Source organism: Carcharodon carcharias, chromosome 24, assembly GCF_017639515.1.
Source record: "Carcharodon carcharias isolate sCarCar2 chromosome 24, sCarCar2.pri, whole genome shotgun sequence".
In the NCBI taxonomy this organism is placed as follows: domain Eukaryota; kingdom Metazoa; phylum Chordata; class Chondrichthyes; order Lamniformes; family Lamnidae; genus Carcharodon; species Carcharodon carcharias.
The window spans coordinates 6,492,286-6,505,229 of NC_054490.1; the positions used below are offsets into that span (position 1 = coordinate 6,492,286).

General features: G+C 58.8%; 1 protein-coding gene across 2 annotated transcripts in view; it reads left to right on the top strand.

Moving 5' to 3' along the window:
• Positions 1 to 12,455, top strand: part of clp1 (cleavage factor polyribonucleotide kinase subunit 1) — a 25,029-nt gene extending 12,574 nt beyond the window's left edge. For both annotated transcript variants that reach the window (XM_041173979.1, XM_041173981.1), the window contains exon 3: positions 11,776 to 12,455. In XM_041173979.1, the coding sequence (XP_041029913.1) occupies positions 11,776 to 12,447 (672 nt within the window). In that variant the 3' untranslated portion in view covers positions 12,448 to 12,455. The remainder of the gene's footprint in view (positions 1 to 11,775) is intronic.
• The last annotated feature ends 489 nt before the right edge of the window (positions 12,456 to 12,944 follow it).

A 12,944-nucleotide genomic window follows, 5' to 3' on the forward strand; every position in this document is an offset into this window, starting at 1 on the left:
CAGGGCACTGGAGAGACCACATCTGGAGTATTGTGTACAGCGCTGGTCTCCTTATTTAAGGAAGGGTGTAAATGCGTTGGAAGCAGTTCAGAGAAGGTTTACCAGACTAATCCCAGGAATGGGGGGTGGGTTGTCTCATGAGGAAAGGCTGGACAGGTTAGGCTCGTATCCGCTGGAGTTTAGAAGATTGAGAGGAGATTTGATTGAAGCCTTTAAGACCCTGAGGGGTCTTGGACAGGGGTGGATGTGGAGAGGGTGTTTCCTTTCGTGGGAGAATCTAGAACGAGGCGGGGGGGGTCACTGTTTAAAAATAAGGGGTCACCCATTTAAAACAGAGATGAGGAGAAATGTTTTCTCTCTGAGGAGTGGGGGGGGTGGCGAGACTTGGGAAATCTCTCCCTCAACAGGAGGTGGAGGCAGAGTCTGTGAATATTTTTAAGACCGAGCGAGATAGATTCTTGATGAACAAGGGGGGTGAAAGGTTATCAGGGCAGCTGGAATGTTACAAGCAGATCAGCCACGATCTTACTGAATGCCGGAGCAGGCTCGAAGGGCTGGGAGGTCTGCTCCTGCTCCTAAATCGTATATTTGTACGATCGAGGTCTTTAAGATAATGAAAAGTTTCGATAGGGTTGGCCTGGAGAAGATGTCTCCACTTGTGGCCGAGACCAGAACTCGGGAGCCGTCAATATGAGACGGTCACTGATAAATCCAATGGGGAATTCAGGAGAAACCTCTTTACCCAGAGAGCGGGGAGAGTGTGAGACTCGCTCCCACAGGGAGTGGCCGAGGTCTACAGTGTCGATGTATTTAAGGGGAAGCTGGATAAACACACGAGGGAGAAAGGGATAGAGGTCTAGAATAGGGAATGAAGTCATGTCCCAGCCGGACAAAGCCCTGGCTCGAGGAGGGGGGCTGAATGGGGCCTCCTCCTGTTCCTGTGTAACAGGCTCGAGGAGGAGGGGGCTGAATGGGGCCTCCTCCTGTTCCTGTGTAACAGGCTCGAGGGGCTGAATGGGGCCTCCTCCTGTTCCTGTGTAACAGGCTCGAGGAGGGGGGTCTGAATGGGGCCTCCTCCTGTTCCTGTGTAACAGGCTCGAGGGGCTGAATGGGGCCTCCTCCTGTTCCTGTGTAACAGGCTCGAGGAGGAGGGGGGCTGAATGGGGCCTCCTCCTGTTCCTGTGTAACAGGCTCGAGGAGGGGGGGCTGAATGGGGCCTCCTCCTGTTCCTGTGTAACAGGCTCGAGGAGGAGGGGGGCTGAATGGGGCCTCCTCCTGTTCCTGTGTAACAGGCTCAAGAAGGGGGTGCTGAATGGGGCCTCCTCCTGTTCCTGTGTAACAGGCTCGAGGAGGGGGGCTGAATGGGGCCTCCGCCTGTTCCTGTGTAACAGGCTCGAGGAGGGGGGCTGAATGGGGCCTCCTCCTGCTCCTTTGTAACAGGCTTGAGGAGGAGGGGGTGCTGAATGGGGCCTCCTCCTGTTCCTGTGTAACAGGCTCGAGGAGGAGGGGGGCTGAATGGGGCCTCCTCCTGTTCCTTTGTAACAGGCTCGAGGAGGGGGGGGGCTGAATGGGGCCGCCTCCTGTTCCTGTGTAACAGGCTCGAGGAGGAGGGGGGCTGAATGGGGCCGCCTCCTGTTCCTGTGTAACAGGCTCGAGGAGGAGGGGGGCTGAATGGGGCCGCCTCCTGTTCCTGTGTAACAGGCTCGAGAAGGAGGTGGGCTGAATGGGGCCTCCTCCTGTCCCTGTGTAACAGGCTCGAGGAGGGGGCTGAATGGGGCCTCCTCCTGCTCCTTTGTAACAGGCTCGAGGAGGGGGGCTGAATGGGGCCTCCTCCTGTTCCTGTGTAACAGGCTCGAGGAGGAGGGGGGCTGAATGGGGCCTCCTCCTGTCCCTGTGTAACAGGCTCGAGGAGGAGTGGGGCTGAATGGGGCCGCCTCCTGTCCCTGTGTAACAGGCTCGAGGAGGAGGGGGGCTGAATGGGGCCTCCTCCTGTTCCTGTGTAACAGGCTCGAGGAGGAGGGGGGCTGAATGGGGCCTCCTCCTGTCCCTGTGTAACAGGCTCGAGGAGGAGGGGGGCTGAATGGGGCCGCCTCCTGTCCCTGTGTAACAGGCTCGAGGAGGGGGGAGCTGAATGGGGCCTCCTCCTGTTCCTGTGTAACAGGCTCGAGGAGGAGGGGGGCTGAATGGGGCCTCCTCCTGTCCCTGTGTAACAGGCTCGAGGAGGGGGGGGGCTGAATGGGGCCTCCTCCTGTCCCTGTGTAACAGGCTCGAGGAGGGGGGCTGAATGGGGCCTCCTCCTGTTCCTGTGTAACAGGCTTGAGGAAGGGGCTGAATGGGGCCTCCTCCTGTTCCTGTGTAACAGGCTCGAGGAGGAGGGGGGCTGAATGGGGCCTCCTCCTGTCCCTGTGTAACAGGCTCGAGGAGGGGGCTGAATGGGGCCGCCTCCTGTTCCTGTGTAACAGGCTCGAGGAGGAGGGGGGCTGAATGGGGCCTCCTCCTGTTCCTGTGTAACAGGCTTGAGGAAGGGAGGCTGAATGGGGCCTCCTCCTGTCCCTGTGTAACAGGCTTGAGGAAGGGAGGCTGAATGGGGCCTCCTCGGAATGATGATAGGGTGAAATGCAGAGGGGTTGGGCGGACACTAATTTGGAGCATACACCTGGACTTGTTCGGGCTTAGACAGCGTGTAATTGTAGCTAAGAATCGGGTCTGTCTAGTTTATGGAAGGCTGATTTTTTGATCAGGAAGTGGTGAATGGTTATGGGCGGGGGAGCAGACAGGAATGTGGGGTTAAGGCCACAATCAGATGAGCCGCGATTTAGTTGAATAGCAGAGCAGGCTCGAGGGGCCGAATGGCCTCCTCCTATGTTTCCTCCTCCCACGGCTGGAGCGCCCTCGTTCTCACCCTTGTGCACCTCTCGTGCACCGGTTTTCTCTCTCTCTCTCTCTTTCGTAAAGCTTCCTTTCCCATCTCCCAAACTCCGGCTAATCTCTGCCCAATTAACCGAGATGAACTCCTCGGCGGTCGTGGGTTCAGAGTTTGGTTTGGCAGGAGGATCAAAGCCCAGGATTGGGACGGCTGGGTGGTTGTGTGTGCATCACCAGGTCTGGGGGAAAACAAAGGAAGCTGGATCTGAAACCATGTGGAAACCTCGCCGGCGCCTGGAGTGGAGACGCCTTTGAGAGAGGAAGCCAGATCGCATGTTAGGGCGCGGGAGGGAGCCCTTCAGCCCGTCGCTCCTGTGCCCGCTCTGCGCAAGAGCGGCCCGGTTCCGTCCTGCAGATCCTTGGGGCAGTTCAGCCCATCGCCCCGGCGTCGGCCCTTTGAAAGAGCTGCCCCGTGGACAGTTCACCCCCCTCCCCCGGGCCCTGTAGCGCCTGGCACAACCTCCTGGTGTCCCATAGACCACCACAGCCGGTCAGGTGGTGGCCGTCTGAAGAGTAGCCGCTGGTGGAACAGAGGAAAGCGGAGCCAATTTGAGGACAGGAAGATCCCACCACTACCCAGCTGATATTGTTCAGGGTTTAGGGCGGGGGTGGTGGTGGGGATTGTGGGGGAGATCAGGTCGCAGTGGGGAGGAGTTGGGGATTGGGTTTGTCATGTCCGGGATGGGAGGAGTGTGCGCAGTTTGACTAGCCCCCCACCGCTACTCCACAGGCCGCACTATTAGCGTAAATGTTGACTCACCAAAATGGCCAATTGTTTACCTTCACCCCTGGTACGTGGAACATGAGAGACTTAACCAGGCTGCTTTCAATAAGCAACAAAATTATTAGTTTATTATAAAACCAGTCTTGTCAAGTAGGAAGGCATAGCTTATTAACATACAGTGTGAAATATGAAAGTATACTAATTACTCTTTCGAGATGCCCTAATCCTGTCTCTGTCTCTCTCTCTCACACACAAACACACACGCAAAACATTGAAATAAAAATAGAAATGGAGAAATAAGGCCAATGGTTAAATGTCAGTGGTTCAAAGGCAAAGGAAAGATGGTGGAGTTCTTGAAATGGCATCAGGGTTATACGGTAGCGCTGATCCACGCAACAGTCAATGACTCCGGCACTGCTTTTCAGGCGGGCTAGAGGAATACTCGTGGGTACTCTATTCCAGTGCGCGGAGCGTCTGTGTTCGCTTCCAGCTGCGGACCGGCCCCCGGACTGCCAGAAAAGGCTGCTGTCTTCCTTCTCAAGCAGTTGGTCCTTCTCAAAGCAAAATCAAAACCCACGTTTGGTAAACCACGATCTTTCCAGCCGTGGTTTATTTCAGAGCTGTAAAACCATGCCGGCCCCCTTTGTGCACGGTTCACCCGGGTCAAGAGGTTGCCGATTTTTGTTTTCTATGAACTGCTTAATCATCCTTTCTTGTAAGAGGATGCTTTCTCTAGGAACAGTCCCCGCGTTAACCCTTTAGGGGACAGTGTCTTTGGAAACGCACATTCTTCCAGAATGTCCTTATTCCTGGAAGATGAACCATTTCCCGAGATTGAAGCGTTTCTGACAGGGTTTGGGGAAGGTTCACTAAGTTGATCCCGGGGATGGAGGGATTTTCTCATGAGGTGAGGTTGAGAAGGTTGGGCCTGTACTCATTGGGGTTTAGAAGAATGAGAGACGACCTTATTGAAACATATAAGATTCTTAGGGGGCTTGACAGGGTAGATGCTGAGAGGTTGTTTCCCTTTTGGGTTCTGGGGTTTGGGGGGTGCTGTCTGGGTTCCGGGGTTTGTGGGTGCTGTCTGGGTTCCGGGGTTTGTGGGTGCTGTCTGGGTTCCGGGGTTTGTGGGTGCTGTCTGGGTTCTGGGGTTTGGGGGTGCTGTCTGGGTTCTGGGGTTTGGGGGTGCTGTCTGGGTTCTGGGGTTTGGGGGTGCTGTCTGGGTTCTGGGGTTTGGGGGTGCTGTCTGGGTTCTGGGGTTTGGGGGTTCTGTATGGGTTCTGGGGTTTGGGGGTGCTGTCTGGGTTCCGGGGTTTGTGGGGTGCTGTCTGGGTTCCGGGGTTTGTGGGGTGCTGTGTGGGTTCCGGGGTTTGTGGGGTGCTGTGTGGGTTCTGGGGTTTGGGGGGTGCTGTCTGGGTTCTGGGGTTTGGGGGGTGCTGTCTGGGTTCCGGGGTTTGGGGGGTGCTGTCTGGGTTCTGGGGTTTGTGGGTGCTGTCTGGGGTTGCGGTCTGGGGTTTGGGGGTGCTGTCTGGGTTCCGGGGTTTGGGGGTGCCGTCTGGGTTCCGGGGTTTGGGGGTGCTGTCTGGGTTCCGGGGTTTTGTGGGTTCTGGGGTTTGGGGGTGCTGTCTGGGTTCCGGGGTTTGGGGGTGCTGTCTGGGTTCCGGGGTTTGGGGGTGCTGTCTGGGTTCCGGGGTTTGGGGGTGCTGTCTGGGTTCCAGGTTTGGGGGTGCGGTCTGGGTTCCGGGGTTTGGGGGGTGCTGTCTGGGTTCCGGGGTTTGGGGGTGCTGTCTGGGGTTTGGGGGTGCTGTCTGGGGTTTGGGGGTGCTGTTTGGGGTTTGGGGGTGCTGTCTGGGTTCCGGGTTTTGGGGGGTGCTGTCTGGGTTCCGGGGTTTGGGGGTGCTGTCTGCGTTCCGGGGTTTGGGGGTGCAGTCTGGGTTCCGGGGTTTGGAGATGCTGTCTGCGTTCCGGGGTTTGGGGGTGCTGTCTGGGATCCTGGGTTTGGGGGTGCTGTCTGGGTTCCGGGTTTTGGGGGGTGCTGTCTGGGTTCCGGGGTTTGGGGGTGCTGTCTGGGTTCCGGGGTTTGGGGGTGCTGTCTGGGATCCTGGGTTTGGGGGTGCTGTCTGGGTTCCGGGTTTTGGGGGGTGCTGTCTGGGTTCCGGGTTTTGGGGGGTGCTGTCTGGGTTCCGGGGTTTGGGGGTGCTGTCTGGGTTCCGGGGTTTGGGGGGTGCTGTCTGGGTTCCGGGGTTTGGGGGGTGCTGTCTGGGTTCCGGGGTTTGGGGGGTGCTGTCTGGGTTCCGGGTTTTGTGGGTGCTGTCTGGGTTCCGGGGTTTGGGGGTGCTGTCTGGGGTTTGGGGGTGCTGTCTGGGTTCTGGGGTTTGTGGGTGCAGTCTGGGTTCTGGGGTTTGTGGGTGCAGTCTGGGTTCTGGGGTTTGTGGGTGCAGTCTGGGTTCTGGGGTTTGGGGGTGCTGTCTGGGTTCCGGGTTTTGGGGGTGCTGTCTGGGTTCCGGGTTTTGGGGGTGCTGTCTGGGTTCCGGGTTTTGGGGGTGCTGTCTGGGTTCCGGGTTTTGGGGGTGCTGTCTGGGTTCCGGGTTTTGGGGGTGCTGTCTGGGTTCCGTGGTTTGGGATAACAGGACACTTAAATCCATGGTGACTTTGGTTTTGATGAAAGGGAACTCATGTTTGACAAACCTACTGGAGTGTTTTGAGGCTGTAACCAGCAGAATAGATGAGGGAGAACCAGTGGATGTGATGTATTTGGATTTTCAGAAAGCTTTTGATAAAGTCCCACGTAAGAGGTTAGTGTGTAAAATTAAAGCACATGGGATTGGGGGTAATATATTGGCAGGGATTGAGAATTGGTTAGCAGACAGGAAACAGAGAGTGGAAATAAATGGGTCTTTTTGGAGTGGCAGGTGGTGACTAGTGGGGTACCGCAGGGATCAGTGCTTGGGCCCCCGGCTATCCACAATATATATCAATGATCTGGATGAGGGAACCGAATGTAATGTTTCCAAGTTTGCTGACGACACGAAACTTGGTGGGAATGGGAGGGATGAGGGTGTTAAGAGGCTTCAAGGTGTTTTAGGCAGGTTGAGTGAGTGGGCGAACACATGGCCGATGCAGTATAACGTGGAGAAGTGTGAAGTTATCCACTTTGGTAGGAAAAGCAGAATGGCAGAGTATTATTTAAATGGTTATAGATTGGGAAATGTGGAGGTACAAAGGGACCTGGGTGTCCTTGTACACCAGTCACTGAAAGCAAGCATGCAGGTGCAGCAAGCGGTTAAGAAGGTAAATGGTGTGTTGGCCTTCATTGCCAGAGGACTTGAGTACAGGAGCCAAGGATGTCTCACTACAGCTGTACAGGGCCTTGGGGAGACCACATCTGGAGTATTGTGTGCAGGTTTGGTCTCCTTACCTAAGAAAGGATGTACTTGCCATGGAGGGAGCACAGCGAGGGTTCACCAGACTGATTCCTGGGATGGCAGGATTGTCGTGTGAGCAGATACCGGGCCGACTAGGCCTGTATTCACTGGAGTTTAGAAGAATGAGAGGGGATCTGATTGAAACGTATAAAATTCTGGCAGGGATGGACAGACTGGACGCAGGGATGGACAGACTGGACGGGGGGATGGACAGACTGGACGGGGGGATGGACAGACTGGACGGGGGGATGGACAGACTGGACGCGGGGATGGACAGACTGGACGCGGGGATGGACAGACTGGACGCAGGGATGGACGGACTGGACGCAGGGATGGACGGACTGGACGCAGGGATGGACGGACTGGACGGAGGGATGGACGGACTGGACGCAGGGATGGACAGACTGGACGCAGGGATGGACAGACTGGACGCAGGAATGGACAGACTGGACGGAGGGATTGACAGACTGGACGCAGGGATGGACAGACTGGACGGAGGGATGGACAGACTCTACGGAGGGATGGACGGACTGGGCGCGGGGATGGACGGACTGGGCGCGGGGATGGACGGACTGGACGCGTGGATGGACGGACTGGACGCGGGGATGGACGGACAGACTGGACGCTGGGACGGACAGACTGGACGCTGGGACGGACAGACTGGACACTGGGACGGACAGACTTGACGCAGGGACGGACAGACTGGATGCAGGGATGAGGTTTCCTTTGGCTGGGGGGGGGTGGGTCTAGAACAAGGGTCACAGTCTGAGGATAAGGGGTAGACCATTTGGGACTGAGATGAGGAGAAACCTCTTCACTCGGAGGGTGGTGAAGCTGCGGAATTCTCCACCACCGAACACAGCGGAAGCCGGGGTCACTGAGTATATTTGAGAAGGAAATAGATAGATTTCTGGACTCTGAATGCGTCAACGGGTAGGGGGAGAGAGAGCGGGAGTGCGGCGCTGAGATAGGGGATCGGCCGTGATCCTACTGAATGGGGGAGCAGGCTCGAGGGGCCGAACGGCCTGCTCCTAGTTTCCAAGTCTCTAGGAGCAGGGCCCACTCGAGCCTCCTACCCTCCGCCCTCTGTCGAGGTCAGGGCTGACCCGATTGTAACCTCTACACCCCCCGCCCCCCCGCTCTCCTCCCACCACCCCCGGATAACCCTTCACCTCCCACCCCTCGCTTATCAATAACGTGCCTCGGTCTTAAAAGCCTTCAAAGGCTCTGCTTCCACTGCCTTTTGATGTAAGCGGGTGGTGGACCTTTGGTTGGCGTTGGCATCCTCCTCCTTCTCCCATTTTCCATTCCGTGCCACTGTCTAATCTAAAGGAGGTTGGCGAGCTGAAGTCCAAGGCCGGAACCCGCCCGCCCGAGCGATCTGCTCTCAGGGTTCAATTGAGGGGAAAAGTACAAAAGTGTCAATCCAGGATTATCGCACCTTGGCGCCCAGCCAGTCCCTGACGATAACGTTGCTGCGTCGTTGTCCCCTGTCAAACCAACCGGCGGACCGAGGCAGAGAGAGAGAGAGAGCTACGCAGCTTCCCATAACCGAGCGTCGTCGGAGCAGCAGGAGGAGGAGGGCCATTCAGCCCCTCGAGCCTGCCCAGCCCAGCCCTGCCCACACCGCGTCTGACCCGTGACCCGGTTCCACATCCTCCCCCCAAATCCCTTCACACCTTCGGATGACAGAAACCATGGACAGGGACCGTTGCAAACCCGCCGCTATCATCGTTCCAGCTCCGAAGGAGTCCCTTCGGCCCATCCCGGTCCACGCTGGCTCTCCCAAAGCGACCCACCCAGTCCCTTTCCCCTATTCCATCCCCGTGGGCCCCCTGCGAGTTTACTTCTCTCCGGTTCCCCACCCGACGTCCGTTTGAAATCAGCCATCGCCTCTGCTTCCTCATCCTGCTCCACAGGGCGTGCCTCGCAAAGTGCGGCGCTCCCTTGGTACTGACCCTCCGACAGTGCGGCGCTCCCTCAGTACTGACCCTCCGACAGTGCGGCATTCCCTCAGTACTGAACCTCCGACAGTGCGGCGCTCCCTCAGTACTGACCCTCCGACAGTGCAGCACTCCCTCAGTACTGACCCTCTGACAGTGCGGCTCTCCCTCAGTACTGACCCTCCTACAGTGCGGCGCTCCCTCAGTACTGACCCTCCGACAGTGCGGCGCTCCCTCAGTACTGACCCTCGGACAGTGCGGCGCTCCCTTGGTACTGACCCTCCGACAGTGCGGCACTCCCTCTGTACTGACCCTCCGACAGTGCGGCGCTCCCTCGGTACTGACCCTCGGACAGTGCGGCACTCCCTCAGTACTGACCCTCCTACAGTGCGGCGCTCCCTCTGTACTGACCCTCCGACAGTGCGGCGCTCCCTCGGTACTGACCCTCGGACAGTGCGGCACTCCCTCAGTACTGACCCTCCTACAGTGCGGCGCTCCCTTGGTACTGACCCTCCGACAGTGCGGCACTCCCTCTGTACTGACCCTCCGACAGTGCGGCGCTCCCTCAGTACTGACCCTCCGACAGTGCGGCACTCCCTCGGTACTGACCCTCCGACAGTGCGGCGCTCCCTCAGTACTGACCCTCGGACAGTGCGGCGCTCCCTTGGTACTGACCCTCGGACAGTGCGGCGCTCCCTTGGTACTGACCCTCCGACAGTGCGGCACTCCCTCTGTACTGACCCTCCGACAGTGCGGCGCTCCCTCGGTACTGACCCTCGGACAGTGCGGCACTCCCTCGGTACTGACCCTCCGACAGTGCGGCACTCCCTCAGTACTGACCCTCCGACAGTGCGGCGCTCCCTCAGTACTGACCCTCTGACAGTGCAGCACTCCCTCATTACTGACCCTCCCACAGTGCGGCGCTCCCTCAGTACTGACCCTCTGACAGTGCGGCACTCCCTCAGTACTGACCCTTCCACAGTGCGGCGCTCCCTCAGTACTGACCCTCCCACAGTGCAGCACTCCCTCAGTACTGACCCTCTGACAGTGCGACACTCCCTCAGTACTGACCCTCCGACAGTGCGCGCTCCCTCAATACTGACCCTCGGACAGCGCGGCACTCCCTCAGTACTGACCCTCTGACAGTGCGGCACTCCCTCAGTACTGACCCTCCGACAGTGCGGCACTCCCTCAGTACTGACCCTCCGACAGTGCGGCGCTCCCTCAGTACTGACCCTCCGACAGTGCGGCGCTCCCTCAGTACTGACCCTCCGACAGTGCGGCACTCCCTCAGTACTGACCCTCCGACAGTGCGGCACTCCCTCAGTACTGACCCTCCGACAGTGCGGCACTCCCTCAGTACTGACCCTCCGACAGTGCGGCACTCCTTCAGTACTGACCCTCCGACAGTGCGGCACTCCCTCAGTACTGACCCTCCGACAGTGCGGCACTCCCTCAGTACTGACCCTCCGACAGTGCGGCACTCCCTCGGTACTGACCCTCTCTGGAACCCTCTACCACGTAGAGCTGTGGAGGCTGGGTCACTGAGTCTATTCCGGAAGGAAATCGATCATTTTTGTTTTTTGGATATTAGGGGCATCTAGGGGTATGGGGAGAGAGCGGGAGTACGGCGTTGAGATAGGGGATCGATCAGCCATGATCGTATCGAATGGCGGAGCAGGCTCCAAGGGCCGAATGGCCTACCCCTCCTACTTCCTGTGTTTCTGATCTCTGGAGTTTTAGAAGAATGAGAGGTGATCACGTTGGACTTCTTGAGGGTCGATGTTGAGAGGCTCTCTCCCTCCCCCGGCAGGGGAGGGGGGGTGGGGGGTCCCAGTCTTTGGATAAGGGGCCAGCCATTTTGGACTGCGGCAAGGAGAACTTTCTTCACTCGGAGGGTTGTGCATCTTTGGAGTTCTCTACCCCAGAGAGCTGAGGGTGCACCGTGGCTGGTTCTATTCAAGACTGAGATGGCGAGATTTTCGGACACTGAGGGAATTAAAGGATACAGGGAGTGGGCGGGAAAGCGGTGTTAAGGTAGATCAGCCATAATTGAATGGGAGAGCAGGCCCAAGAGGCCGAATGACCTCCTCCTCCTCCTATTTGTTATGTTCTTTCAAGATCCAGGGCCCAGTTGGTGGTTGGAATCTGGGGCCTGGACTGGTGGCTGAGGCTGGGGCCTAGTTGGTAGCTGAGATCTGGGGCCTGACTGGTGGTTGAGGCTGGGGCCTAGTTGGCAGCAGAGATCTGGGGCCTGACTGGTGGCTGAGTCTGGGGCCTAGTTGGCAGCAGAGATCTGGGGCCTGACTGGTGGTTGAGGCTGGGGCCTAGTTGGCAGCAGAGATCTGGGGCCTGACTGGCGGTTGAGTCTGGGGCCTAGTTGGCGGTTGGGATCTGGGGCCTGACTGGTGGTTGAGGCTGGGGCCTAGTTGGCAGCAGAGATCTGGGGCCTGACTGACAGTTGAGGCTGGGGCCTGACTGGCGGTTGGGATCTGGGGCCTGACTGATGGTTGAGGCTGGGGCCTAGTTGGTGGTTGGGATCTGGGGCCTGACTGGCGGTTGGGATCTGGGGCCTAGTTGACGGTTGGGATCTGGGGCCTGACTGGCGGTTGGGATCTGGGGCCTGACTGGCGGTTGAGACTGTCTGCCCCACTCTCTCTCTCTCTCTCTCTCTCTCTCGCTCTCGGAGAAGTGTTCAGCCACAGACCCCCGCCTAACCTCTGCCCCCCCCGCCCCCTTGTCTCTCGCCCTCCCTCAGATCACATCCCGGCTGGCCGAAGTCTTCAACCAGCGGTGCGAGGTGAACCGGCGGGCGGCCACCAGCGGCTGCGTCATCAACACGTGCGGCTGGGTGAAGGGCTCGGGCTACCAGGCCCTGGTGCACGCGGCCTCGGCCTTCGAGGTGGACGCCGCCATCGTGCTGGACCAGGAGCGCCTGTACAACGAGCTGAAGCGCGACCTGCCCCACTTCGTCAAGACGGCGCTGCTGCCCAAGTCGGGCGGGGCGGTGGAGCGCTCCAAGGACTTCCGGCGGGAGAGCCGCGATGAGAAGATCCGCGAGTACTTCTACGGCTTCCGGGGCAGCTTCTACCCCCACGCCTTTGACGTGCGCTTCTCCGACGTCAGGATCTTCAAGGTGGGAGCCCCCACCATCCCCGACTCCTGCCTGCCCCTGGGCATGTCCCAGGAGGACAACCAGCTGAAGCTGGTGCCGGTGCAGCCGGGCCGGGACTTGGTGCACCACCTGCTGAGCGTCAGCACGGCCGACTCGCCCGAGGAGAACCTGATCGAGACCAGCGTGGCCGGCTTCATCGTGGTGACCAGCGTGGACGTGGAGCGCCAGCTCTTCACCGTCCTGTCGCCGGCCCCCCGGCCCCTCCCCAAGAGCATCCTGCTCATCATGGACATCCGCTTCATGGACCTCAAGTAGGGCTGGAGGGGGGTGCTGGGGGGCGGGGGGCGGGGGGTGGGGGGCGGGGGGCGGGGGAGGGGAGAGGCTCGGCCCTCTCCCCACCTCCCTCACCCAAGCTACACCCCTTTCCCCCCCCCCCTCCCCTCCCCCCCACCACTGCTACCACCACCACCACCACCACAAGGGCTTCTCGTCACCCACCTCGAGCAGAAGAGGAAACGTCAGAGACTGTGGGAGGAGAAAGTTTCAGCAAACAGGGCAAACATCTCACCTGGTAAAATGTTACGAACAGATCTGTACACACTGTAACTGGAATCTCTCACAACACCTCCCCTGCTCTCTCTTTTTCACTTCCCCCTCTCTCTTTCTCTCTCTCTCTCTCTCTATCTCTCTTGCTCTCTCTCAGGGAGATATATGTACACTGACTGGTGTCTCTCAGTCCCCTCTCTCTCTCTCTGAGGGAGATATCTACAGGGACTGGTGTCTCTCAGTCCCCTCTCTCTCAGGGAGATATC